Here is a 26,116-nt window from a genome sequence, read left to right as displayed (position 1 = left end):
CATTGATTTAAGAGTTATATCAAGTTAAGACTTAAACGATTCATTTTCTTGTTGTTTAAGACCAAACATGATTATCTTGATTTTTTCTTCTGTGAATCTTGATTATCCCATCTAGATTTAAATATGATATGATCTACAATGTATGAGTTCAAATTAGACTAAACATTAAGGCTTTAAAATAAAATCACATAAATGTGTGTTGAGCTGATAGTCTTATTTTATTTGACACATTATGAATATAAAATGCCTTGGTTTTATGCTTGAAAGTGCATAACATGATTGAATTCTAAAATGCTCTCACGAATCATATCAACTATCATAAAAGTAGTCATAACATGATTTTCACTTAGAATGCTTCTAAAATGAGCTAATTGATTGAGAACATGATTGCATGATTTTAATATATTTGAATATCGTACAACATGCACTCAATTGGTTAGATAAAAACACTGTATTTTGATATATAGATCCAAGGTTGACATGTATATGTAGTGAATCACTTTATAAAATTAGAGCACGACTCTGAAATATGCATATCTAAAAAGAAATATTTTAAAATTTTCATGATATACATAGAAAGTGAGTAAAATTATGATTATATGCTCCCTGAATGAATAAGTTGAATGAGAATATGATTGAATATTTCTGACATATTTTGAATGCTTAATGCATGACTTTTATTTATGGTTTTGGATAACAAAACATAATAATTGGATCTGAATACATAGATCCAAAGTTGATATGATTACATAGTGATTAGGGTGTGATTCACTTTAAGAAGTAAGAGTAAATAACTTTGATTGTATGTTTAATAAATAACATACTTACGCTTTTCATAATGCATATGAAAAGTGAGAGCATTTGACATATTTTAAGAATTGATTAAATAAGCTTGATTTGATATATTTAAAGCTTATGGATGTAAATTGCATGCAATATGATTGAATTTTTTAATTTGAATCCAAATAAGGGTCCACTATTATTGATTTAAGCATGAATATGCTTGAAAATTACTATCAATATAGTGTTGACATGAATATCTTGCATCAATGGGTTGATGAACAATTTAACAATGAATCAACTCTTGGAGTTGAATTAATTAGCAGTATGACAAAAAACCTACTATTAGTGAATAATATGAGCAATTGGCATTGAACTAATTGTTAGATAATCAACCCATGGATGATCATAAAATGACCACACATTCCTCCTAAGATAGAGATGTTGGGAGGGTTCGTGGTCATGATGGCCTTACCTAAAACTAATGTGGTTAGTGAAGGCTGGCCACATTTACTTGCCATGTAATGAAATATTTTTAATGCACAAGATGCAAGAAAAATGTGACATTGCAATACAAAAAGTGAGTCTAAATTATGACTTACACATGTATGTAAAAATTTATCATGGACACTTGTTTGAATGCATGAATGAATGTTTTGTTTTTATGCTTTAGATGCTTTATGCATGAAATGCAACATGATCATGTTAATGTTTGTAATAATATTTATGACTATTTAGATATGAATATATTGATCCAAAATGATCAGGTTGCATGTAATGATGATGTACATGAATAATGAAAATATTGTCCATGGTAAAATCTTAAAAAATGGGAGCATTAATCATGTTTGGCAAATCAATTTTTATGAATCTATAAATGTTAAATTTTTTTTTAATCTATTAGATGTTAAACTTGTATGAATCTATGGGATGATAAAAATTCATAATACTCCACTAGTGTGCATGAGAATTTTGTGCAAGATTATTAGGACAAGATGATGTCCTATGATATGGTCATAGAAGAGTAATAAGAACTTCATGACTATCTAATATAGTGAAACCCTCATTATGATATATGTGCAAAATAATTCACAATGGTAATACTTATTTGATTGATTTGAAACTATAGATCGCATAGTTAAGGATGCAGTGAAAGTAAAAACTAAAATATATTTTGCATATATTTTTGCACAATAAGGGTTATTATTGATTTTTTTTGACATGATTTGAAATCCATATAGTTATATGAAATGAGTGCATGAAAGGATCATGATGAAAAATCAACTGAATTTGTGAATATCTTCATAATAGAGATATATCATGAAAAGAAAGTACAACTAGTGTATGTAAAACCTCATGATGTTATGACTAAACTCTTACTATATGTGAAAAAGAATAGTGATTCATATGATGATAAAAAAACCATATGTCTATGTGAAAAAATAACTGATAGCATTTGAGAAAAACATCATACTTAGATATTGATATAACCCTTGAAATTGTGCAAGGTCACTTAGTACATGTTTTACGATATATAATACATAATGTATCAATTGTGATATAAGATGTTAGTTTGTTCTTATGGCCAAGTAGAAGATGTTGGATCTAAGTGTTAGATCTAAATTATAGATTCATGTTTTGAATCCAAACTAATGGCCATTGGTTCTCACAAGAATGCAATGAACTACTATAATAAGTGGGCCCATGGAATGCAGTTATGGGTGGTGATTATTGGGTAGTGGGACGTGGTTAGAAGGCAACACCAGGAGCAAATTTGTTGTGTGCAATGTTCACAGTCCTCCTGATGCAAGCCATTTACATCCCAAAAAATCAGTTTGCCAATCTTGTGCCATCACACTATTCTTTGTTGATGACGAGTTACTGTTTAGTAGTGATTCAGTTGCTTCGATCCAATAAATTGGTGTCATCTTGAAGGATTTCCAATAACGGTATAAAAATCAATGATTTTAAATTTATATTGATCCCCTTCAACATTTCAATGAGTAAGGCGGAGGAGCTTAGCAGGATTTTGGGATGACAGGTGGGAAGCCTGCCTATTAAACATCTTGGGTTTCCACTTTTTATGAGCAAGCTGTAATCGTGCCTTTGTCAGAATCTTATCCAAAGGGTTACTCAACGACTTATTGGAATTCTCGCTTCTTGTTATATACAGGTAGGCTTTGCATCATTAGGTATATTCTTAGAAGCATTCATGTATATTAGATGTGTTTCAGGATTCCTAGGCATGATTTTGAGTTTAGAGAGCAGCTTCTCAAAATTTCTCTGAGTACAATGAATATCAACCATACCTTCTAAAATGGAGCAAGCTATGCAAACCAATTTCGAAAGGTGGAGTGAGAGTTAGAAGGTTGGAGGACATCAATAGGGCCAACTTAGTTTTTCTAGGTTTGCTTGTGCTGACAAGAGATTCAACTTGGCAGATATTTGTGCAAGCCAAATATGTTAGTAGATGCAGTTTAAAGTACCCCCATCCTTGGTTGAAGAGTTTGTGGAGTTTGAGAGAGATATTGTGGGCATGGAAATCAATGATGGATAGCTGCTCTTGGAGGCTTGAGAATGGTAAAAAAAGTCAGATTTTGGTGTGAACCTTGGAATCAAGAAATTCTGATTCACTAGGTAAGTATAGATAACTACGACATTGTTGTGAGGCATCTTAATTGGACTGTTGAGCGTGTAGTGTAGTGTTATCAGACAAACCAACAACTCTCTAGAATTCTTAATGGATGAGTGGATTTGTACCAGATTTGTCTGTCCTCTGAATCTAACTACCTATTATGGAAGGGTGTTCTGGGAGCTATGTGTTAGATATTTCATGTGGGCCTACATACGTAATTGATCACACATTATAAACTATCAAAGGTAAAGGCCCATACAAAGTGATCTTATATGATTGGGCCATATGACATCTTGTAAAGTATGGTTATAATAATGTGTAGATATGTTGTGTCAATTTCTGATTTTATGATGAGCTAAAATAGGGTGGTTACAATTAGGTTATGGTCCTCAAAACCATATATAGTGGTTGTTCTCTTTTTGCTTTTCTATCAAGAAAGAAAATTGTCCCTCTCTTATTAGGTTTAGAGAAGAAGGAAAAGCCACCTATAGAGGTTTTAGAAGATCTAACCCATCAAGATCTACCGATGCAACATTGAATTCAGGTATGCTTTCACTTTATGTTTTATTTGTTTATTTCTAATCTTTTCAATGATTTAGCATGAACAAATTTAGGGATCAAGAAATATAATTTCCCTAATCAGGAATCCAGTAATTGGTATCAGAGCCTCTTGTTCTTATTAAATCATTGAAATATTTTTTTTGTTTGGTCATCGGAATCCCATCGAATTCGGTTTTCTCCTTTGATCGCCGACATTAGGGGTCATTAATATATATATATATATATATTTTGCCACAACCAGCGGTGTAGTTTGGGGTTTTGCTGAGACCGGCAATCAATCACGGGGGTGGCACGCTCCTTCGATGGCCGCAGGCCACTAGACGATGTCGGGCGGCTTGCCGAACGTCGTCCAGTCTTTAGCGCAGGCACCGTCAGGTGTCTGCATAGGAAACGAGGAGGAAGGGAGGACCGAACGGTCCTCCCCAGTCTCTCATCAGTTTTAGTGAGGGTCGGATGCCTCCTCTTTTGTGTTCGGCATTAGGGCGCAGGTGGAGGATGGGCGAACGACCCTTCTTGCACTGTTTGGTTGCACCCTGACGGAGGTAGGGTTGATCCGACCCTCCCCCAATGCTTTCGGTCGATCAGGGGGGGAAGGGGGGTGTTGTCGGATGGAGGAGGGGTCGATCGGCCCTTCCTCTGTTGGATTTGGTTGATCGAAGGGGGTTACCAGACGAAGGAGGGACCGATCAGCCCTTCCACTTTGGATTTGGGGGGGGGGGGTGCCGGTTGGCTCTCGGCTAGTCACCCTCGTTGGATGTCGACCAACATCCAGCGATGGTGGTCTAGGGCCTTCGATTCGCCCCAGCCACCGTTGGGTGACCAAGGTGTGACGACCGACCTAGTTCGGTCCCCATTTGGTTTGCGGGGACCAACCCGGATCGGGTGTGGTCGGACCCGCATCGGGTCAGGTCTGACCTGACCCGCAGGTCGGGTCGGGTTCGACCCGATCCGATGGGCCAGACCCCTTTGCATGTGCTATGGACTCATAAAAAATAATTAAGAGTTTTTATTTTATTTTATTGGGTCCAAGTCATTAAGTATGCATTTCGAGTCCCTTTAGAGGGTTGACTTCAGATATATTTTTTACCCTATTTGGATTATGGATTTATTTTTTTTATTCATTTGCATGTAACCACATATTATATTTGAACTATGATATTCTTTTCGGAATAAGAGTCTAATATTCTAAAATGAGTTGATTGAAATAACATGTTACCAAAGTAATCTCTCTTGTGAAGATTGACTTGTTTAGAATATTAAGATGTTTGTATATTTGAGATTCATGCGAATAGTGATTGGTCCAAATAAAGATTACTATTTGCCCGAGCTTAAATATACTTTCAGTAATAAATATGGAATGATTATCAAGCTTTTTATGTGAACAATGAGTCGGTCCAAAGAAAGACTTGTTTGATAGGATTAATTGTCTATGTTTGATTACTTTAATAAGAGTACCACTTACAAGTTAACATTTTTGTCTAAAGACTAAATGTTAATGTTGTATTGGGTATCTTGTTATGGGGTTCACCACAATTTAAATATGTTAATTAATATCAACGTATGTGAATATGTATATTAATTATGAGCTTGTTGTGGTTTATTTTTTTCTTGATTCAGTAAATTCTTCTGTTTCTATAATATCTGCAAATATCAATTCAATCTCTGTTTTGAATGACTCAATCTTCAAAAACTCGAAAGCGAACATTATGATTGTTCTCGGGTGTATGAATTTTTATCTTGCACTTCGAGATAATCAACCCACAGCTCTCACAGATAAAAGATCCACTGATGATAAAAGAAACTATGAGAAGTGAGATCGATCCAATCGCATGAGTCTTATGTCCATGAAACATGCAATTCCAAAAACCTTCCAGGGCACTATGTTTGAAGATGTTAATGATAAGAAGTTTCTTGAGGAAATTAAAAAATATTTTGCTAAAAACAAAAAGGCTGAGACAAGCACTCTCTTTTTTAGTCTTGTTTCAATAAGGTATAAAGGTAAAGAGAACATAAAGGAGTATATTATGAAAATGTCTCATCGTGCTTCAAAACTAAATGCTACTAAGGTTAGAGTTGTCTGAGAACTTACTCGTACATTTAGTTCTGATATCTCTTCCTATACAATATAGTCAATTTACGGTCAGTTATAATTGTCAAAATGATAAATTAACTCTAAATGAGCTTATTTCACATTGTGTGCAAGAAGAGGAAATGATGAAACAAGAAAAGACATAAAGTGCTCACTTGGCAGTTACCTCTAAAGACAAATTTAAACAAAAGAAAAAGGATAAGGAAGCTGCAGTGGACTCTCCATCGCAGAAAAAAATAGAAGAAACATTAGGATCTAAAGTTCAATTATTTCTTTTGCAAAAGCGAGGATCACATGAAGAAAGATTTTACCAAATATCATGCTTGACGTGAAAAGAAAGGTACCCTCCTTACTTTGATTTGTTCTGAGATTAATTTAACTTCTGTACCCAAGCACACTTGATGGATGGATTTTTGTGCTACCACTCACATAAGTGTGTCTATATAGGGTTTCCTAAGTTGCTGCGCCAATTGATGCTGAAAGATTCATCCATGTAGGCGATGACAAATCAGTTCAAGTTGAGGCAATACAGACTTTTAGGTTATTATTAAAGACTGGTTGATATTTAGATTTGAAAGAGACATACATTATACCGTCATTTAGATAGAATTTGATTTTTATTTCTGTATTAGACAAATTTGGTTATTCTTATTTATTTGGAAATAATCAGTTTAAGTTGTTTCTTAATTCAAATCTTATTGGGATGGGTTATTTATCTATGGTTGATAACCTATATTTACTTAATACTGTTGCTTCATATCATGAAACCTTGCATTCAAGTTCATGTGACACAAAAAAAATAATTAGCCAATGAGAATTCTTCTTTATTATGGCACAAGCGCTTAGGTCACATTTCTAAACAAATAATTGAAAGTCTTGTGACAAGTGAAATTTTTAATTTTCTTGATTTCACTGACTTTCTTGTTTGTATTGAGTGCATAAAAGAAAAATAAACAAACATACAAAAAATAGGTGTCAACAGAAGCACAAACATCTTAGAACTTATTCATACAAATATTTGTGTCATTTCCTACAACTTCTTGGAATAGTCAATAATATTTTATTATGTTCATAGACGACTATTCACATTATGGGTACCTATATTTGATTCATGAAAAGTCTTAGTCACTAGATATATTCAAATCATTTAAGGTTGAAGTTGAAACTCAACTTGGCAAAATAATTAAAGTCATCAGATCGGACCGTGGTGGTGAATACTATGGTAGATATGATAGATCAGGTGAACAACATCCAGGGTCATTTGCTAAATTTCTAGAGAAATACGGTATCGTCCTATAGTACACCATGCCAGGCACTTTTAGCATGATTGGTGTTGCCGAGAGACGAAACAGGACCTTAAAGGATATGGTAAAGAGTATGATTTGTCATTCTACTTTATCATAATCCCTCTGGAGAGAGGCACTAAAGACTGCAACTTATGTTCTGAACAGAATACCAACTAAATCAGTAACCAAAATCTCATATGAGATGTGGATAGATAAAAGGCTTAGTATAAAGTATTTTCCTATTTGAGGATGTCCAGCTGAGGCAAGGCCATATAGGCCACATGAAAAGAAACTGGACTCAAGAACGATTAGTTGCTATTTTGTTAGATATTTTGAAAGATCTAGAGGTTATAAATTTTATGACCTTGTGAATAAGTCATTTTTTGAGACGGAAAACACATGTTTCTTTGAGGATATTGAGTTTGGGGGAGGTGATAAGGTTAAAGACATTGATTTTGAAGAAAAATTTATTTTTCTTCCTACAGTTGTTGTTGACAATGATCATATTTTAATTTCTAACATTGTTCAAACAAATTCAGAACAAGGCAATGTTCAAGATCTTCCTATCCAAAATCAAGTTTTTACTCTTGGAGTACAAAATCAACAACTTCAAGAAACACCTCAAAAAATATCTTAAGTAACTCAAGAACAAGTGTCATTAAGAAAATCCACTAGAGAAAGAAGAAAGGCAATTCCAGATGATTATATTATTTTTCTCTAAGAACATGAGAGTGATACTGGCTTAAAGGAAGATGATCCAATCATCTTCTTCCAAGCTATACAAAGTTCTAACTCTCAAAAGTTGATAGATGACATGCATGAAGAGTTTAAATTCATAAAAGATAATGACGTATGAGATTTTGTCTCATTACTTAAAGGTGTGAAACCTATTGGTTGCAAATAGATATTTAAAACCAGGAGAGATTCAAAGGGTGATGTGAAAAGATATAAGACACGTCTTGTTGCAAAAGAGTTTACTCAAAGGGTAGGCATTGACTATATAAAGACTTTCTCTCTAGTTTTCATGAAAGACTCTTTCAAAATAATGATGGCACTTGTGGCTCATTTTGATTTGTAGCTACATCAGATGGATGTAAAGACTGCATTCCTTAATGGTGACATTGATGAAACAATATATATGGTGCGACGAGAATATTTTGTCTCAGGCGATGCAAAGAAAATGATTTGTAAATTAAAGAAATCCATCTATAGACTTAAGCAGGCTTCCTGTCAATGGTATCATAAATTTCATTAAGTTGTCCTCTCATTTGGTTTTGAGATGAATGTATATACCATAAATTTAGTGGGGGTAAATACATTTTATTGATTTTATATGTCAATGACATACTACTTGCCAGTAATGATATACGCTTGTTGCATGAAACCAAGAAATGTCTGACAAAAAAATTTAAAATAAAAGATCTTGGTGACACTACTTTTATATTAAGAATTCAGATACATCGAGATCGTTCTCGAGGTACTATTGGAATATCGCAAAAGAGTTATATCGAAAGGATTCTTGACAGTTTTGGCATGAAGGATTGTAAACCAGGTGACACACTCGTTGCTAAGGGAGACAAGTTTAGTCTCGCTCAGTGCCCTAAACACCAGTTTAAAGTTAAAGATATGAAAAAGATTCTCTATGCATATGTTCTAGGGAGTCTTATGTATACTCAAGTGTGTACACATTTGAATATAGCTTACATTGTTGGAATGTTAGGTAGATATCTCAGTAACCGAGATATGGATCGTTGAAAAATAGTCAAACGGGTTATGTAGTACTTACAGATAACAAAAGAGTACATGCTCACATATAGAAAGTTGAATAAGTTAGAGATCATTGGGTATTCTGATTCTAACTTTGCTAGATGCCAAGACAGTCGCAGATCCACATCAGATTATGTTTATCTATTGGTCAGAGGAGTTAGCTCTTGAAAGAGTGATAAGCATACACTCATTGCATCTTCCACTATGGCGGCAGAGTTTGTAGCCTGTTATAAGGCATCCAATCATGAAATATGGTTACACAATTTTATCACTGGGCTGCGAATTTTAGATAATATTGAAAGACCATTAAAATTATTTTGTGACAATAATTCAGAGTACTATATTCCAACAACAACATGAGCTCGTCAAAGTCAAAACATATAGACATCAAGTTCCTTGTTGTTAAAGAAAGAGTGCAGAATGATCAGATATCTACTGAATATATTGGAACAAACTCCATAATTGTGGATCCGCTTACCAAAGGTTTACCACCCAAGGTCTTTCACAAACATACTGCTCAAATGGGTGTTATATCATTTAATGATATGTTGGTTTAGTGGGAGTTTATATTTAAATGTTCTGAGATAAAATAAAGTTTTATTTTATTACTTTAGTATAAGACTCAAGTTTCAATTTTATTCTTTACTCATTATTGTGATCTCACTAAAGAATAATGCAAGATCAGTTGAAAATAGGCATGTTCAGATCATATTACATGTAATTTCCATGCTTCATATCTATACTTGATCTATGTCGTTGGTTATGTCAATATACGTGATCATTGATGGGTCTAATTACGATGATTGTAATGAAGATAGATTTGGTTCTATGTTGACATGATCGATAAACCAGATTGTTGGAGATATCATATGGTAAGATAGTGTTTTTGAGCTCATAAGGATTTTGTCTAATGCATGATTGTATGGTAACATATATGGCCTAAGTGAGAGATTGTTAGATATTTTATATGAGCCTACATATGTAATTGGTCACACATTATAAACTGTCTAAGGTGAAGGCCCATATAAAGTGATCTTATACGGTTGGGCAATATGATATTTTATAAGCACAGATTCAGTTTTGCGACGAATTATATTCCATCACTAATTTGTGGCTAAAATAGCGATGGCATTAGCGACAAAATATAATCTATCATAAAATATTGAAAAGTCATTGCTAAATATTAGTGACGGATATTATCCGTCGCTATTCCATCATAAAATTTTAAAAAAAATTAAAAAAAAATTAAAAAAAAGAGCCCTGAGGGGTGCACCTCATACGCCTTAAGACGCGCCTCAAGCCGAAGCATACACGCCTTAAATTTTTTAGTCAAATGAGGTTCAAAGTTCTCATTTGACAAAAAAATAGGGTTTTTTTACGCACTTTTAACTAAGATGCTAGGAAAAAATTGGGTCTGATCCATAAGACACTGGGTCTCAAACATAAGCCCAAAAAAAAAATTCTTTCGGGGGGCGCTTCCCCCCACGACCCCCCTTACTGCAAGGGCAAAAACTCTAAATCAAGCTCCACAACTCATCAGTTGAACCTATGTTAAAATGAGTGGGTCTTCATGAGAGATTCCAGCTCTGCTCAGATCCTAAGTTGCAACAAGTATGAGACCTCTATTTGTCTCAAATCTGAGAAGAGATCCAAACTACAACATTAAAAGAGAAAATGCATACTAAAAAGTTTTTTGTCACTTTTTTTCTTTTAGTTTCTTAATGATTCTTTTCTCGTAGTGTTTTCTTGGGGTAATCAAATGTACACAAGGTTCATAGATATCAAAATCAGTAAAGATGGTTCATCATTGTATACAATATATTTGTTAAGAGCCTGACAAATGAGATCTTTCATAACACTTGAAAAATCAACAATGAAAGAAGAGAGAGAGAAAAACAAAACCTCTCTGTAAGACAGGTAACACAAACATCAAATTAATACCAATATAAACCTGATGAATATGATGCTCAAATATCCAAATAGAAATAACAAGTGAAACATTGCGGGGGTGGGAGGAATATACCTGAAACATTGCCATAACCTATGGAACACTCATTATGAGCTGCTGATTATATGGAGAAAGCAAATACATTAACATAAGGGAAGGATGACGTACCGTTCCAGCTGCAACAACTTCACCATGGAGCCACTCCCCCATATCCAAAACCTGTTTCTATAGCCTGCAAATGCATTAGGAAAAGTATTGAACGTTTTGACTAGTAAGTGAGAGTATATTAAATTAGGCGGCACTGTAGACCTAATAGAACTAGCAATTGAGAGTTGGATGAAAACCACCAAAAGATCAAAATCTCCAACAACAATCATAAATCTCCAATCCCCCAATAGGAAAAGTATAGAGATCATAGAGTTGAGTGGTGGTGTTAACACATTACTAAGAAAAAAGAGGTGTCTGTCAGAGGAAGATGAAGATGGTCTGTAAGGGAAGGCACATAAACTACCTACCTCATGCAAAAGCAGCTGCATCTCATTCATCCATTTGTTGTTTCATTATATTCAACTATCTTGTTATGTTGAGTAAACAAATTTTAATCTGCCTGCACTCACATAGAAATAATTTGCTTATCTCTACCAGCAAGGAAAACTTTATATAATGCAAGTTAATTCTTGACCCTACAAAAGACGAGTCTAGTTAAATCTAATTCTTGCATAAAATAGTACCATGGCTTAATGTGCATTCTACAGCAAGCACATCAATTATAATTTGCTTCCACAGGCATTTATGTTTTTTGGCTACTGATTGTATTTGCTTTTGCTATTGAAAGGCATTTCCATCCTTTGACCCTTTATTCTAATCTTAGCGTATGTGGCTGCATTGTATGCTCACATATTTAAGCATTGAGACAGATATAACTCTTCACTTGTACACTTTCTTCAATTTCAAAGGACCACTACTTTAGAGATACACAAGTGCAATCTGATTTTCTTTTGAGACATCATTTTTACCAGAGAAAAGTTTGGCATTCATCCATAAACAACTTTATTCTTAATAAGTCATGATACAGACATCTCTAAAGGCGTCTTTCCACTCTTGACATCCACAACAACTTCTCTTCGCGCACGTAAGGCAGGGTGGTTGTGGACCCCATCCGGGGTTTACCTTGCAGGTGTGAAGGGGACCGAGCCCATTAAGTGACTCGGTTCTCGGCAAGGGTTCTTTGTCATAAAAAAAACTACTTCTCTTCACGACAAATATCATGGCGCTGACATATGCGGCATTAATAGTAGAGACAAAAAAGAAGCTTTTGATTTAGTTTCTACATTTCAACAGAGTACTTTAGATTGATTTTCAAGGACACAAATCCATAAACTGTGCAATGTTTGTTCATCATCCCCTTCCTTCTTCTCTTTACCAAGGAAAAGTTCCAAACAAAAAAAAAAAGATAGGATGATCCTAAAACTTTACCTTCACAAAACTATCAAATATCAACAATCACAAAAAAACAAAAGCACAGGTGAAATGATTAATGGATGTGCACTACTGCAACATGTACAGAAAACCAGTGAAACTGAAGTATGAGCAAGATTAATGAAACTTAACATATTCTGCCATCAATACATGTAAGAATACAAGAACAATTACAAAGTTCAGTCAAACTGGACATAACTTCATAGATGTGACTAGCAAGGCATAGAAACTTACATGCCCAAATGTGTGGCCTAGGTTTAATATTGCACGCATGCCACTTTCCTTCTCATCTGCTGACACAACCTCAGCCTTGTTTTGGCATGAGCGCATGATGGCACATGACAAAGCATTTGGATCCCTGTAAAATTTTAATAATTCAGTGTGAGGAACATGGTATAATAGATCAACCAATTGACATACGCAAAATGATAGATGCAGTTGCTTTGCCATTGTGGAACTATGCAAGGAAAAAGAAGATGTGTTAGTTATTCTTTTCTAACTTATCAAGAGTATTCATCATCCAAGATTGTGTTTGCAAATATGCTTTATGAGTAGAAAGAGATGTTATAGACACACCTTGACTTGATTTCAGAAAAATAAATGCAAATAGTACCGAGGATAGAGCTTGGAAACACTACCTTGCTAGTAAAGCCTGCATATTCTTCTCTTGCCACTCAAAAAAGGGGGCATCTCTAATTAGACCATACTTGATAACTTCACCAATCCCATATGTGAGCTCTCTATCCGGCAAAGTATTCAATGTGTTTGTATCTATTAACACACATTGTGGTTGGTAAAAGGCACCAATCAAGTTTTTCCCAAGTGGATGATTTATTCCAGTTTTACCACCAACAGAAGAATCCACTTGCACAGAGAAGCTTGAGAATATATTAAGAAAATTTGAAGCTTGAGAATACATTGACATAAAATTTTGAATTAGCAAATTAGGCATAAGAAGCGGATAGCAAACCTAAGCCATAAGTGTTGTTGGGATATGAATGAAGTTAACACCACGGAGGAAAGATGCAACAGCAAAACCACACATATCACCAATCACACCACCCCCAAGTGCAATGAAGGTACAACAACGGTCCAAACGAGACTCAATGGCCTTGTCGAAAATCTTCATAAGAGTTTCCTACACAACAATGAGGATAAACATTTATCAAGATTCAGCAAAGAAAGGACCATCTGTTTAAACTTCAAGATCTATGGCTTAATTTTCATCACCAACCATGTCTTTATACTTCTCGCCATCCGGTAGAACTACATATTCAACCAAAATCTTCAAGTTTCCATGAGTTAAAGCATCCACAACTTTGTCAAGGTACAAAGGTGCAACTCTCGTATTGGTCACAACAAGAACCCTTTTTCCTTTAACATGCCTGCAAGCAATCAACTCCATTTATTTGCATTTCTTACCACATCTTGCTCAAACTAAACATTGCCCAAGTACAAATATTTTGACACAAATAACGTATCCACTGGATTGAAAAACTCAACAAAAGTTCAGAAAGCAAAATCCTCACTGCTATTGTGGTTATACAAAAACTAAGCCAAGAACCAATCATAACAACCACATCCACTAAAGCATACAATTCAAATTAGAAAACCCAACAAAAATCCACATACGTAAGAATTCAGTCTAACGACTTTAGTAGTTCACTGGTAACACTGCTTCCATATAAGAAATGCATGTTTTGGATAACTTTCGAAGCATGCAACTCAATTTTTCCAAATTAACGTCATTACAAGAAACGCGTTTCTGGGGAAACATGTTCTCCCTCTAAAAAGGAGTTGAGAAGCATGTATTATGAAAAAAAAAATATCTTGTTTTTGGGGTAAAACCGTATACACTTTTCTACAACTTTTAGCAGTTCGGTGGCTATTAACACCATGTTTTTGCTCACAGAACAATCTAATCATAACGATTCCGAACTCGAAAAGAAAAAAAGGAAAAAAAAAATGAGAATTTGTATCTCCATCTACCTCTAAAGAAACTCAGGCTCGCGAAGAAGGTCAGAGCCGATGTAGATGGGGTAGCTCCGGTTCCCCAGATTGATGTCCACAATCATCTCAAGCGTGGGGCTCAAAATCGGCTTTGCGGGCTAGCTCCATCATCGGGGCGGAGTTTGCGAAAACCCTCGCTTCTTTGTTGGAATTCCATCGAATTCTAAGCGAAGGAAGATCGGAGGGCTTGGAAGAAGAGAACCGATGGACGAAGGAAGGTGATCGAAGCGAGGGACGACAACAAAGATGAGAGAGAGGGTTCGGTTTGGAGGAAGAAACGAAGCTAGGGTTCACAATCGTCGCCATGGAGCTAGGGTTCCGGGAGGAGAGGCGAAGATCTTTGGGGTTCTTCTTCTTCTCTCTCTGCAACTCCCGCCACACCGTCTTTTCTGTCGACTCGCCATTGCCATTGACACTCTGAGGGGCAAACATCCTCCCGAGGCCATCCTCTTCCCCGTCGGGCCGATTTGGGAGTAATCAGAGAGAGGGAGGGAGAATTTTATGCCCTAGGTGGGCAATTTAAAATCGAAAAGTAGCGACAAATTAGCGATGAAAATTTTCTATCGCAAAGTCTGTTGCTAATTAGCAACGAAAAAATCCTGTCGCTAAGTACGCCGAGTTTTGCGATAGAATTTTTTTGTCGCTACTTAGCAACGGATTTTTTCTGTTGTAAAATCCGTCGTTAATTCCAATTTTAGGGATGATTAGTTTTCTCTAGCTAATCTGTCGCTAATTTATGACAGAAATAATCCATCGCAAATTTTCGTCACTAATTAACGTTTTTCTTGTAGTGAATGATTTAGCATGAACAAATTTAAGGTTCAAGAAATATGATTTTCCTAATCAGGAATCTAACACTCTTGTGTCCAAAAAGATTTTCTGAGAAGATATCAGGAGTAAGGGTCAGGTGGAGGGTTGGAGGAAATAGATTTGGGGAAACTATATGGATGGTTTTCCTCGCTCATGAAAACTGTCTCCTAATGCAGGATAGGCTACAACACTTTGGTGATTAGTTAGTTAATCATTGTCTTTTATTCCTGTAGAATGCAGAGAATATTCAACATTTGTTTTTCTCTTGGCCATTGCTTCCAATATATGGGGATACTTGTGCTCTATTTTTGGCGTGAAAAGATTCTCAAGTAGGAGTCTATTGGAGAATTCCAATGGTGGTTTAACTGCAAGTCCAAGAAATATTGGCTTACAGTATGTTGGTGCCAAGTTTTTCACATCGTCTTATGTAAACTCTAGACGCTCGGGAACAAGGCATACCATGAAGGGACTTGCCCGACTATTGGGCAACTTAGGCTGGTCATCTGGACTGCTTGCTGAGACTTTTTTTTCAAGCTTGACAGGGTATAGGATCATGTTCGTATGGCAAAGGTATGGAGCTGTGGTGGGATTCATACCTACTGAGGGTCTTATAGGGTTGACTCAGGGTCTATTATTTCAATCAGCTACCTTCAACGCTAGGAGGGAAGTGAAAATAGCCTATACCCTACGTAATCGAAAAAGTGGGGGGAGCGGTCCTGGTTACAGGGGTTGCCTTACACGGATTGGGAGTTGCTGATAGTGAAAATTAGTTTTCTGGGAGGAACTCTTGCCTCTGTAGTGGTGTAGTCACAACTGCTTACAATTTGCAGGTGTCCAATGGCAGGTGGATTGCATGGATGAACAACAGTGTAATGGAAGGATGTGCCTAAACCCAAGGCCCCAACATTCCTCATAAAAAACAACAACTTGGATTCCTATTAACTCAAACATGTAGATCACATTTGTAGCGCCAGATGTGCAAAAAATGTCAAAAAAATAAAAAATATTACAGGCCCTTTGCCAAGGGGTTCTTTATCCATCAAAAGTAGCAAACATTGCACCTTACAAATTTTAAATAATTATTTATTTTGTAAACGAGCTGGACTTGTCTCAATAGGTTTAAGGTCCAAATTCTATTATCTTCAACTTTGAAAAAATATATTTTTAATAAATGACAACTCATCGTATAGCTCAGGCTTTTCATAAGATAAAGTTCAGTTCAACTCGACACAAGAAACAAGCTGAAGTTGAACAGCCTCTGTTCGGTTCGTTCAACTGGTTTATCAGCCTTGGTGCTATCATGAGGAAGGTTCCAAGGCGCGGTTAAGCAAAATGGATCACATCCTCTAACATACGATGGGTTCATCTTATGTTGATCCTTCTTGTTCAACTGAAGTATATGGACGGCTAGGATCAATCCACATCTCAGTGAAAATGTAGATCAATCTTAGCCTTTGAATGGATGGTTAGAATAAAATGTAAGATGAAACCCATTCTATGTCAAGTGATGGGATGGGGTTAAGTGCCTGGGTATGTGTAGGGGTGTCAACGGGTCGGGTTTACCAAACCCTATAGAGTCCAGGTATAGTAATAAATAAAAAGACCCGATTAAGACCTGGGTTCAGACCTGAAGGTCCGATTAATATATGGAGACAAGTGTAGTTTGTGAAATTTCATACCAATCCCTGGCTCCACCCGAGTTCTGATTAGGACCTGTAAATTTTCAATGTAAAAATGATAAAAAATTATTATTTTATCGGGTATGATTTGGGTCTGGTTCATGTAGTTTTTATCGGGTCTAGGTATGTTTCTATTATAATAGATCCGATTAGACCTGGGTCCAGACCCGATACCATACTCAAAAATGGAAGTCAGGTCTGCTTTCACTGGGTCCGAACCAAACCCGATCCGTTGACTGTCTTACGTATGCGACACATGCTGTCACATGATCCCATTTAATGTGGGGTTAGCTGTGGGCCCATGCAAATGCTGTCATGTGATTGGCTCGTGGGACGTAGCCGGTCCTTTGATCTCAAGTCATCACCTCTGAAACCCCAAGCTCTGACTCTCAAAACACCATGTCTTCGTGCAGATCCGGCTGATTGGTTTCACCCTCTTCTCTGCTTCTCTCCTTCACCAGAACTCCCTCTGATGGATTGCTACACGTTCTGGTCTTCACATTCATCACCCAGCAATGCTCATCTCCTCCCACCCTTGCCTTCTTCTCTTGGACAAGTGCACCACCATGCTCCAGGTGAAGCAAGCCCACGCGCAGCTCATCACCCTCGGTCTTGCCCGGCACGCCTTTGCAGTCGGCCGCGTGGTCGCCTTCTCCGCGCTCTCCGGTTTTCCCGGCGGCCTGGATTACGCGTACTCCGTGTTCAACGATTGCAGGCTGCCCAATTCGTTCATGTGGAACAACTTGATCAGAGCTCACGTTCGGGTGAATGATCACGGTGGTGCTCTTACTCTTTTCAATTGGGTGGGTAGGCACGGATTTCGGCCTGATCACCATACTTTTCCTAGTGCCATTCAGGCCTGCGGCTCTGAATCTATGATTCGGACCGGAATGGCATTGCAGGGATGCGTTGTTTCCACTGGGTTTCAATGTGATCGTTATGTAGTGAATGCGCTTGTGGGTATGTATGGCGTTTGCGGGGTTCTGGATGCTGCACGCCAAGTGTTTGATGAAATGCCTGATCGAGATTTGCCACTTTGGAACATCATGATCCGGACTTACGTGAGTTCGGGTTCCGTGGGTCTAGCACGGAAGGTGTTCGATGATATGCCTCAGAGAAATGTGATCTCTTGGAGCTGTATGATTGATGGGTATGTTCAGCATGGATGGTGCAAGGAAGCGTTGGGTTTGTTCCATGAGATGCAGATTATGGAAGAGGTGAAACCCAATGAGGTCACTTTGTCTAGCGTACTCTCTGCGTGTGGGCGACTTGGTGCGCTTGAGCATGGTAAATGGGTTCATGCCTACATCGGTAAATGTGGTATGGGGATCGATGTTGTACTGGGGACTGCACTCATAGATATGTATGCCAAATGTGGAAGCATCGAGACAGCGGAGAGTGTGTTTCATGGTTTGGAACGCAAGGATGTTATGGCATGGAGTGCCATGATCTCAGGCTTGGCTATGCATGGCCATGATAAAAAATGCCTACAACTATTTTCTCAGATGCAGAGAGAGGGAGTTAGTCCTAATGCTATTACTTTTGTTGGTGTTTTATGTGCATGTGGTCATGTGGGGCTTGTAGACAAAGGTAGACACTACTTTGATAGGATGAGTAAGGAGTTTGGTATATCCCCTTTGATTCAGCATTATGGGTGTCTTGTTGATCTCTATGGCAGAGCTGGACTCGTAGAGAAGGCATATGATGTGATAAAAATCATGCCCATGGAGCCTGATGTCCTCATATGGGGAGCTCTTCTTAGTGGTTGTAGAATCATTGGTAATATTGAAATGGCTGAATTGGCACTGAAAAAAGTTATTGATCTAGACCCTTCAAATAGTGGTGCATATGTGCTTCTATCAAATATTTATGCCAAATCGGGTAGATGGGATGATGTCAAACATGTAAGGAGATCTATGGAAGAGAAGGGAATAAATAAGATGCCTGGATGTAGCTTAGTTGAGTTGGATGGTGTTGTTCATGAATTCTTTGCAGGGGATGAATCACATCCTATGAGTAGAGAGATATATTCAATGCTAGAAGAGATCATGAAAAGGTTAAGAATGGTTGATTATGTGGAGAATACTGGGGACGTGGTGCTGAACTTGGATGAGGAAGGAAAGGAGCAAGCTCTGCATGTTCACAGTGAGAAGTTGGCTGTTGCCTTTTGCTTTATCAGCACTCCCCCTAGGACAGTGATTCGAATAGTGAAGAACCTCCGGATCTGCACTGACTGCCATCTAGCTTTTAAGCTTATCTCTAGAGAGTTTGATAGGGAAATTGTTGTTAGGGATTGCAATCGTTTCCACCACTTCAAAGATGGATCTTGCTCTTGTAGAGATTATTGGTGATTGTGGCCTTGCTTCTTCGTATAGATCTTGCTGCCGTCTGAGTACTACTTAGCTTTTAAGCTTACCTCAGGAGTTTGAATGGGAAATCATTGTTAGAGATTGGGACTACTTCCACCATTTTGAAGATTGCTTCCGTTCTTGTAAAGGTTACTGATAATTATGCCTCACTCTTTGGTGTACATGTTGCTAAGAATTTACTTGCACCCAAGGGCTGAGGTTGGCTGTAATATATGCTTTACTTAGAATTGAGTGATTAGATTTGTTATGCATTAATTGTGTCATTGAAACAGATGCAAGCATCCCAAAATTGTAGATGTTACTTATTGCTTATGCTTGACAAAAGATGTGCTTAGTTACAGGCACTCTGTTCTCAGGTCTCAATTTTGCAAAGCCATACGTTAGTTCGACGTTGCACTCTTTGATTCTTCATGTAACTGTTGCCAAGCATTTGCTTGTCTCAATGTCTGCAACCGTCCATTCATGTGTATTAGGCATGATGAGAAGTTTATGCATGTGGGCTTGAATATCTGTAGCATGAGGCCTTCCTATTATACATGTATATTGGGCTCCTTTGATTGCACACCTCTGCACTTTCCTCTGCCTGTAATTCAATTCTGCATGCCTGCAGATGATAGGATTATTCATTTCCTGATATTTATCATGGTCATTAGACAGGCTAACTCCATGGAGACAGTGATGATGATTCAGTAGGGAATATTATCTACAACGAAAAATGATAAGAATTTAGGGCAGTTAGGATCCTCTAAGGCATGTCAGATCTAATCTGCGTGGGTGTGGCTGGCTTTCAGATGATTTGGAGAAGTAAAAGACTAAGGTGCGATGCCCTTAAGTGCCATGTATAGAGAGAATGGTTATTTATAAGCATTTCTCTAGAAGTGAGAGCGTACTATGTTCAATATTTTACAGTAATAATGCAATTTAACTTCTCCCACTAGATAGACAGACATGTATGTTTGTGTGTGTGTGTGTGTGTGTGTGTGCACGCTCGCACATGAATACAACTGCTTCTACTGCATGCATGAGGTAAGTATTTTGCACCAACAGAGTCCAGTCCTTTCATGTAATTCGGTGACAGTATTACGTGAACCACTTCTGCAAGGAGGAAAGGGCTGCTAAGAGCCATTAAGGCCGTGCCCACCTGTTGAGGCCAGTGTATTAATAAGAGCTAGAGCATTGCTTGTGATGCGTGCTGCATTTCCTACTGTGGTGTTAAGTCCATCTAGCACTGTCCCATGGTAACCACTGAAGCCATCCAAGCAAGTATCTTCACTAGTAAGCGCTGCACTCATCCAAGTCTGCATATTGCTTACCTGAAACTCAAACGTGCTGATCTCCAGCTTGCGGATCTCGAACAAGGACTTGTGATGATTATCCAGAGCATCACCAAAGCACTCAATGCAATCCGCAAGGGCCACACTTGCTCTCCCCTTGAGTCCTAGTTGCTTTAGGCCCAGTATATACAGAGAGACATTCTTGGCTTCTGCCAAACTAACGGAGATTGCAGCACGTGCGAGGTCACTTGTGTTTCGCTTTACAGTGATTGGCCAAGCAGACAAGGTCCTGAAGCACAAGTCAGGGTATTGTGTTACACTGCATGCATTTCTTAGGTAGTCATCTCCATCTTCTCTTGCTATGCATCCCAAGAACAGTAAAAAAAGAAGGATTACCACTGTGGTGGATCTCAATGACATTGTGTTTGTGAGTAAAAGCGAGAAACCAAATTACCAAAAAACATTTAGTGGGAAGGGAGAGTAATAAGACAACTTTATATGCATTTCAGTGAGGGGGGAAGGCATGTGAATGCATTAAAGAGTGGTAGAAGGGAAGATGGCAAGCCAGCCATATATTTCTTGTTGGTTTGGACTATGCTACTTGTGAATTGGCTCTGCATCTCGTGAAGGAACAGCAGGGCAGCTTGCATATGGGGGATCTTCCATAATGTTTCTCATGATACAGGCATTCAGTGCCTCTGATGGGGTGGCCACCTGACAGCTGACCATCTGAATCCTTCTGGCAATGCCGCTGAGATGGCATTATCTGGAGAGCAGACTGGGTGAAACAGTGTTTTACAATGTTAGGGCATGCTTGCTACACTCTGTGAGTCTTGGATTTTCTCAATATCTTGTGATTGCAAATCACAAGCACACCATTTTCTTAAGTTTGTTGAAACATAAAAAGGTGCAAGCTTCGATTAGGGGTGTCAACAGGTCGGATCTCAACCGAAATGGGTGGTTTCAGACCTGGATCTGATTAAGAGGTGCTGGTATTGGATTCGTTCGATTGGACCTACCATAGGTAAATCATACCCGGCTCCGATTAAGATTAGATAAACCTTGATCTGGCCCATACCTGGTAAAATAATATATTTTTATATTGAAAATATTATAGTTCTTAATTGAAACTCCGGTTGGATCTGGATCTGGTATGAAATTTCATAAACCATACTTGATCCATATATTAGTCAGTTCTTGTAAATCCCATCTGAATTCTTAGTCGGTCCCCCTTCTTTCGTAGCAAACCTGGATCTTATTGGACTCAGCACGGTCAGGATGGGGTCATACTTGACCCGTTGTCACTCCTAACTGTGATTGTGAGCACCCTTAACTGCGATTGTGATTCTCACTTGAGAATCCCCATTCCTTGAATCCTGTGATTCTTGGTCACAAGATTGACCTTACGACCAAAATTCATAACTTGCAAGTTCTCAGCTGTGATTGTTCATCCCCCACCTCTGACCAAAACGAACTTGTTCTTAGTTTAAAGCGCCAACACAAGACTTGACACATGGTCTGTTTGGCCCGCGAACCGCTAGTGGGTCCCACTACACAGTACAAGAGGTGATTTTGATTTCACATAAAACGTTTTACTTGATTCACCTTCCCGTGATGTGTCTCCCATTTTCTTTATTGGTCTTCCTTGGATATTCTTGTTTGAAGTAGGGCCATAATTCTAGGTATTGTTTAGAAAGTGAAAGCAATTTATTTCATATGAAAACAAATAGTTCTTCAGACAACTCTACTTTAAATTAAACATAATATTCATTTTCTTAGGTAATGGAAAAAATAGATCTTTTTTTCTTGGGATAGTTCAAGGGACCCCCCCTCCTCAATCACCTACTGCATATTAGCTGAACCCCCATTGGTAAAACCCTTGAGGTCCCCTCTACCCACCAGGAAGTACACCCAACTTCGACAGCAGGTTTCAAACTTGTGACATCTCATCAATTTGGTGACATTCACAAGTCACTCCTACCAGATGAGTAGAGCTGGGTTACTGAAAATGCCTTAAGTGAATGGGAAACACATTTCTCGAGAAATTGTTTCTGAAATGCTTGGGAAATGCCGAAAAATTATGGGAAGCATGTTTCTCATATTTGAGAAACTCATTTCTCATGCATTTCCCACATATTTTCCATGTGTTTCCCTTTCGTGAGTTATATGTTTCTCTTGTTTTGTTTCATTGATTTATTATGTTATTAAGGCCTTTTTTTCCTTAAACGTCTTCCATGTGTTTCTTACAAGTTTCTCAATTATTTTTTAGTTTGCTTTTGATGCAAGAGTAGAGCAAGATTCCATCGGGTTTATGGAGTCCATTTTGATTCTTTATGGTCTTTTGTAATTATCTAGTTTGGATTTTAGTTTAGGATTGTCTTTTGGATCTTATTTGACATCAGATCTATCTCAGATTCGTAGTAGGATTAGGGTTTCCAAGGTTTCTCTTTGATTGCTATAAATATTCATTGTAAATATAAGAAGAAAGAGAGCTTGATGATGAATTATGAAAAAACTTTAGTATTTTTTCTTGCAATTTCTATTATTTTTCACTAAGTCTTACTTTCATAGATAATTAAACTTTTAGCTAGGGTATCGACTTTGCAGGGCTTAAGAGTGATCCTCCTGTTCACTGCATCAACTCCGCAGTTTGTTTTTCATTTCTCATTTCACATTAGCATCAAATACCTTGTTTCTTGTATTTATTTCTCAAGATGTTTCCTGTCTTTGTTTTTCTTTTTGACAACCTTGGTATGAGCCAACCAATTTAAGATTCGACTTAAAATCATATCTAATTTAAATAAAGCTTGTAGTTAGTTAAATTTAATGTTTATGGTATAAAACACGCCATTGAATCATGTTATGTTTCATATAGTGCAAAACAAACATAAGAAGCTAATTCATTGGATTGATAACTTGCAGGCTAAATTTATGTTTTGGATCACCATTATAGGGGCTCCCACGGCCAGTGAGGTGGTTGTGAGGGTGTTGATTATGGCTTGAATGAGTTTTTATTGAATTAGAACTCAACTTGCTATATAAAAAAGTTTTTTTTGGACTCTTATTTAGAATCCCATATAAGAAAATAGGAACCACGTTAGATTCTTTGATGGATAAGGACTTAACTTTGAGAATTGTAAATAAAGGATATGCCCTCTTTTAAAATTGTAGAGAAGTACTTGGCTTGAGGAAAAGAGAAAAAAAAGAGTATCTCTTTTTTGTGCTCTCACTAGGGGATATAAGAGAAGAATATGGTGCTCTCACTAGGGGATATAAGAGAAGAATATGGTGGTTTTGTTCTTTTAGGTGGTTCTTCAGTATTTAAGACTTTTTTTTTGAATTTTGAGAGAAGTAAGAGAGAGAATGTGATAGTTTTTTGATAAGATGATATTTTGGGTTGCGCGCATCGATCCTCTTGGTGGGTCAAATGACAGATGCATTTGTTCTTGTGTGTGACTTTATTTATTCTATCTTGTATATGTAAATGATTATCTTATAAAAGCTCTCGGTATTCTCTTCGTAGATGTAGGCAGTTTTGTCGAACCATGTAAAAGCTTCTTGTCCTATGATTATTTGTTTCTTTGTTGGTTTTACTGTGATTGTCTATGTTCCTTAATCACAATAATATCTGGTTTGACCTAATATGATCATGTGCATGCGTAACGCCCCCAAAATTTCAACTTGTAAATTTTGAAAATATTTAGAGAAAACCTTTCAAATTTCAGGGTTTGGTTTTAAAGACTTCAACGAAAGCAATTTCTTTTTAGAAAAGAAAACAAGTTGACAATTTTAAGCATGTTAACTTACAAACCAACCTTATCCACAAAGAATAGCCAGGACGTCAGTAGAAAGAAGGTGATCTCGAGCCATTTTGCATTGCACTATTGGTCGTCTGTAAAGTTCTACTTGCCACCTGCCCATGAAGTGAGTAAGTTTCACAACAAACTGGTAGGTGCACAAATAGACAACGTAGAATAAATAAAGTATGACATCACAAGATAAATAAATTTTTTTTTATTTAAAGTAGTAGTAGCATTTGTAATTGTGAGCAATTAAATCTACACAACATATGCAAAGAATATCTAAACAGAAGAAAATAGACAACACAAGATGTAAGCAACATTATGTGCAGTTAACTAGCACGGGTAACTAGTTATTACAAGTAAAGAACTACATAAGTAGTTTAACTAACAAGTATAATGCCACAACAACATGAACAATTTAACTAGCAATGAGAACAAGTTAATTTATGTTTCGATATTAGCTGGCCTTGCGGTTAGCAGAAGGCACGAATCGTAGAAACAATTGAGACTAGTTCAGGGGTCTATTATGTCATGTATTTATAATACCCCGAATAGGTAGTTGAGTCCGCTACTAAGGGAACGGTCGGTGATTGAGAGAGAATTCTCCAAAGGCCACTTGTTCCAATGGATGCATCCAACTTCTGTAGAAGTGCCTGAAAGTTATCTTTTGTAGCCCATTTTTCCTAACTCCGATGACTGAGAAAGTCGAGTCTTTTGCTCGTAACTACTATTAATGGCATGTCTATCAAAGTTTTTGTATATTCCCGTCCTCTCTTTTGATAAAAGTCAGCGGTTCAAATGTGTACGTCAGGTGTTAGTTAACTGAAGACCCATTCTGCATACTTTGGTCTTTCAACCAACTCGAGCATCTTGCCTGTAAAGGTGAATCATCATCATTTATGTGATCTCAACATTGTGTTATTTACACACATTAAGGTTGACACAACCTCATCATCCCAAGTATTATAATACCAGTATGACGTACTTATCTAAAAGTATGAATGTACTTTTTTAAAAGTATGACTACGATGACAAGAACATTCAATATGTTGCAATTCATTTGGTTCAATCTTGACATGCATAGCTCTTTAAACATTTGGCCTGTGGAGGCAAACACCATTATCTTTATTTATTTCAACAGATTGCTTATTACCCAGCTCGAGGTGATCAATGACCTCTCATACTACTCATTATAGTAAACATATTGTACCTATCAAAAAAGGTCTGGTGATGACAATAGGTCATGGGTTTCTCGAAGGATAACCCCATACAATGTTTCGTATGACTTAAAAGCAGTAATATACTTGGCATGATCAATCACTACGAAACAAAAAATCTCAAACAAGTCTTGGGATCACCGTGGATTCAATCATTATTTCCGAGTAACTGACTTAGGGTACAATTAGTTGCATCTAGCAACACACAAATGTAACACAAGGTAGAACTAATACTAGCAAATCTAAGCATATGCAGTACGCTGACAACAAGAAGCAAGTAAAGAAAATTAATGACAGGAACTAACTATAAAACTAAATAAGCATGCAAAATATGTTGGCTACAGGAAGTATATAATTTCAGGGATATAAGGACAAGCAAGGAACAATAAATCATGAGTCATATAAGTAT

General features: G+C 37.2%; 1 protein-coding gene and 2 pseudogenes across 1 annotated transcript; 1 reads left to right on the top strand and 2 right to left on the bottom strand.

The window, feature by feature from the left end:
• Positions 1–10,873: 10,873 nt before the first annotated feature.
• Positions 10,874–14,620, bottom strand: LOC149846425 (3-dehydroquinate synthase, chloroplastic-like; annotated as a pseudogene).
• A 3,314-nt stretch (positions 14,621–17,934) lies between these two features.
• LOC149846424 (Pentatricopeptide repeat (PPR) superfamily protein) lies at positions 17,935–19,718 on the top strand. The gene has a single exon (XM_089991242.1). It carries the CDS (start codon positions 17,935–17,937, stop codon positions 19,393–19,395), a length of 1,461 nt encoding a protein of 486 aa, XP_089847368.1. The 3' UTR covers positions 19,396–19,718.
• Positions 19,719–20,528: 810 nt separating this feature from the next.
• On the bottom strand, positions 20,529–21,107 carry LOC149846423 (21 kDa protein pseudogene; annotated as a pseudogene).
• Positions 21,108–26,116: the final 5,009 nt, after the last annotated feature.

Source organism: Nuphar pumila, chromosome 2 (assembly GCF_984573655.1).
Source record: "Nuphar pumila chromosome 2, dmNupPumi1.hap1.1, whole genome shotgun sequence".
Taxonomy (NCBI): Eukaryota; Viridiplantae; Streptophyta; class Magnoliopsida; order Nymphaeales; family Nymphaeaceae; genus Nuphar; species Nuphar pumila.
This window is presented reverse-complemented; position numbering and strand designations above follow the sequence as displayed.

Excerpts from the sequence above, each read along its gene's own strand:
- LOC149846424 (XM_089991242.1), top strand. The coding sequence starts at position 17,935 with ATGGCATTGCAGGGATGCGTTGTTTCCACTGGGTTTCAATGTGATCGT.